This window comes from Fulmarus glacialis, unplaced genomic scaffold, assembly GCF_000690835.1.
Source record: "Fulmarus glacialis isolate BGI_N327 unplaced genomic scaffold, ASM69083v1 scaffold19011, whole genome shotgun sequence".
Classification (NCBI taxonomy): domain Eukaryota; kingdom Metazoa; phylum Chordata; class Aves; order Procellariiformes; family Procellariidae; genus Fulmarus; species Fulmarus glacialis.
In genome coordinates, this window is record NW_009194898.1 from 5,430 (window position 1) to 5,952 (window position 523).

General features: G+C 63.1%; 1 protein-coding gene across 1 annotated transcript in view; it reads left to right on the top strand.

Annotated features, from left to right (window-relative positions):
- The window catches only part of LOC104084188 (steroidogenic factor 1-like), a gene marked incomplete at its 3' end in the record, with an annotated part of 2,950 nt that extends 2,437 nt beyond the window's left edge, over positions 1–513 (top strand). The window contains 1 exon segment of the mRNA XM_009587930.1: positions 414–513. Within this exon segment, the coding sequence (XP_009586225.1) occupies positions 414–513 (100 nt within the window).
- Positions 514–523: the final 10 nt, after the last annotated feature.

Below are 523 nucleotides of genomic sequence, written 5' to 3' on the forward strand. Positions count from 1 at the left end.
CCTGAACCCCCATTCCTGCGCCTGCCGGCACATAAAAGCAAACAGCTGCTGGGGCGGTAAATGAACTCCTGCTCGTGCAGAGTTTATGGCTTTACCCTAAAGCCCGCAAGCACGAAGTAAAATCGCGATCTCGGAGATCAATGGCTGTCACGCAGGCAGTCCCTGCTGGGTGCTCAGGGCTCCTCAGAGCAGGGGGTGCCAGCAGCCCTCTCCATCCCCTGCGAACGTCTGTGTGAAGGCGATGGTCTCCATCCCCAGCTGGGGAAGGGCTGTTGGCCGAGGCCAGTGCAGGGATCCAGGCTGGCAGGGCATCATATCACGCTGATGATGCCAAGCGGGGAGGGGGTGCAGGCGGGTGAGGAGGGGGTGCGGGCAGATGCCCCCATACACAGTGTCCCCTGCCTGAACACTCCCAGCACCCGCATGCTCCTGCTGCAGGGCTGTTTTGCAGACAGCTGGCTTCTCCCCCGGGCCTCGCAGGGAGCCTGGAGAGGAGGGAGGAAAACCTCGGGGGCACGGGGAC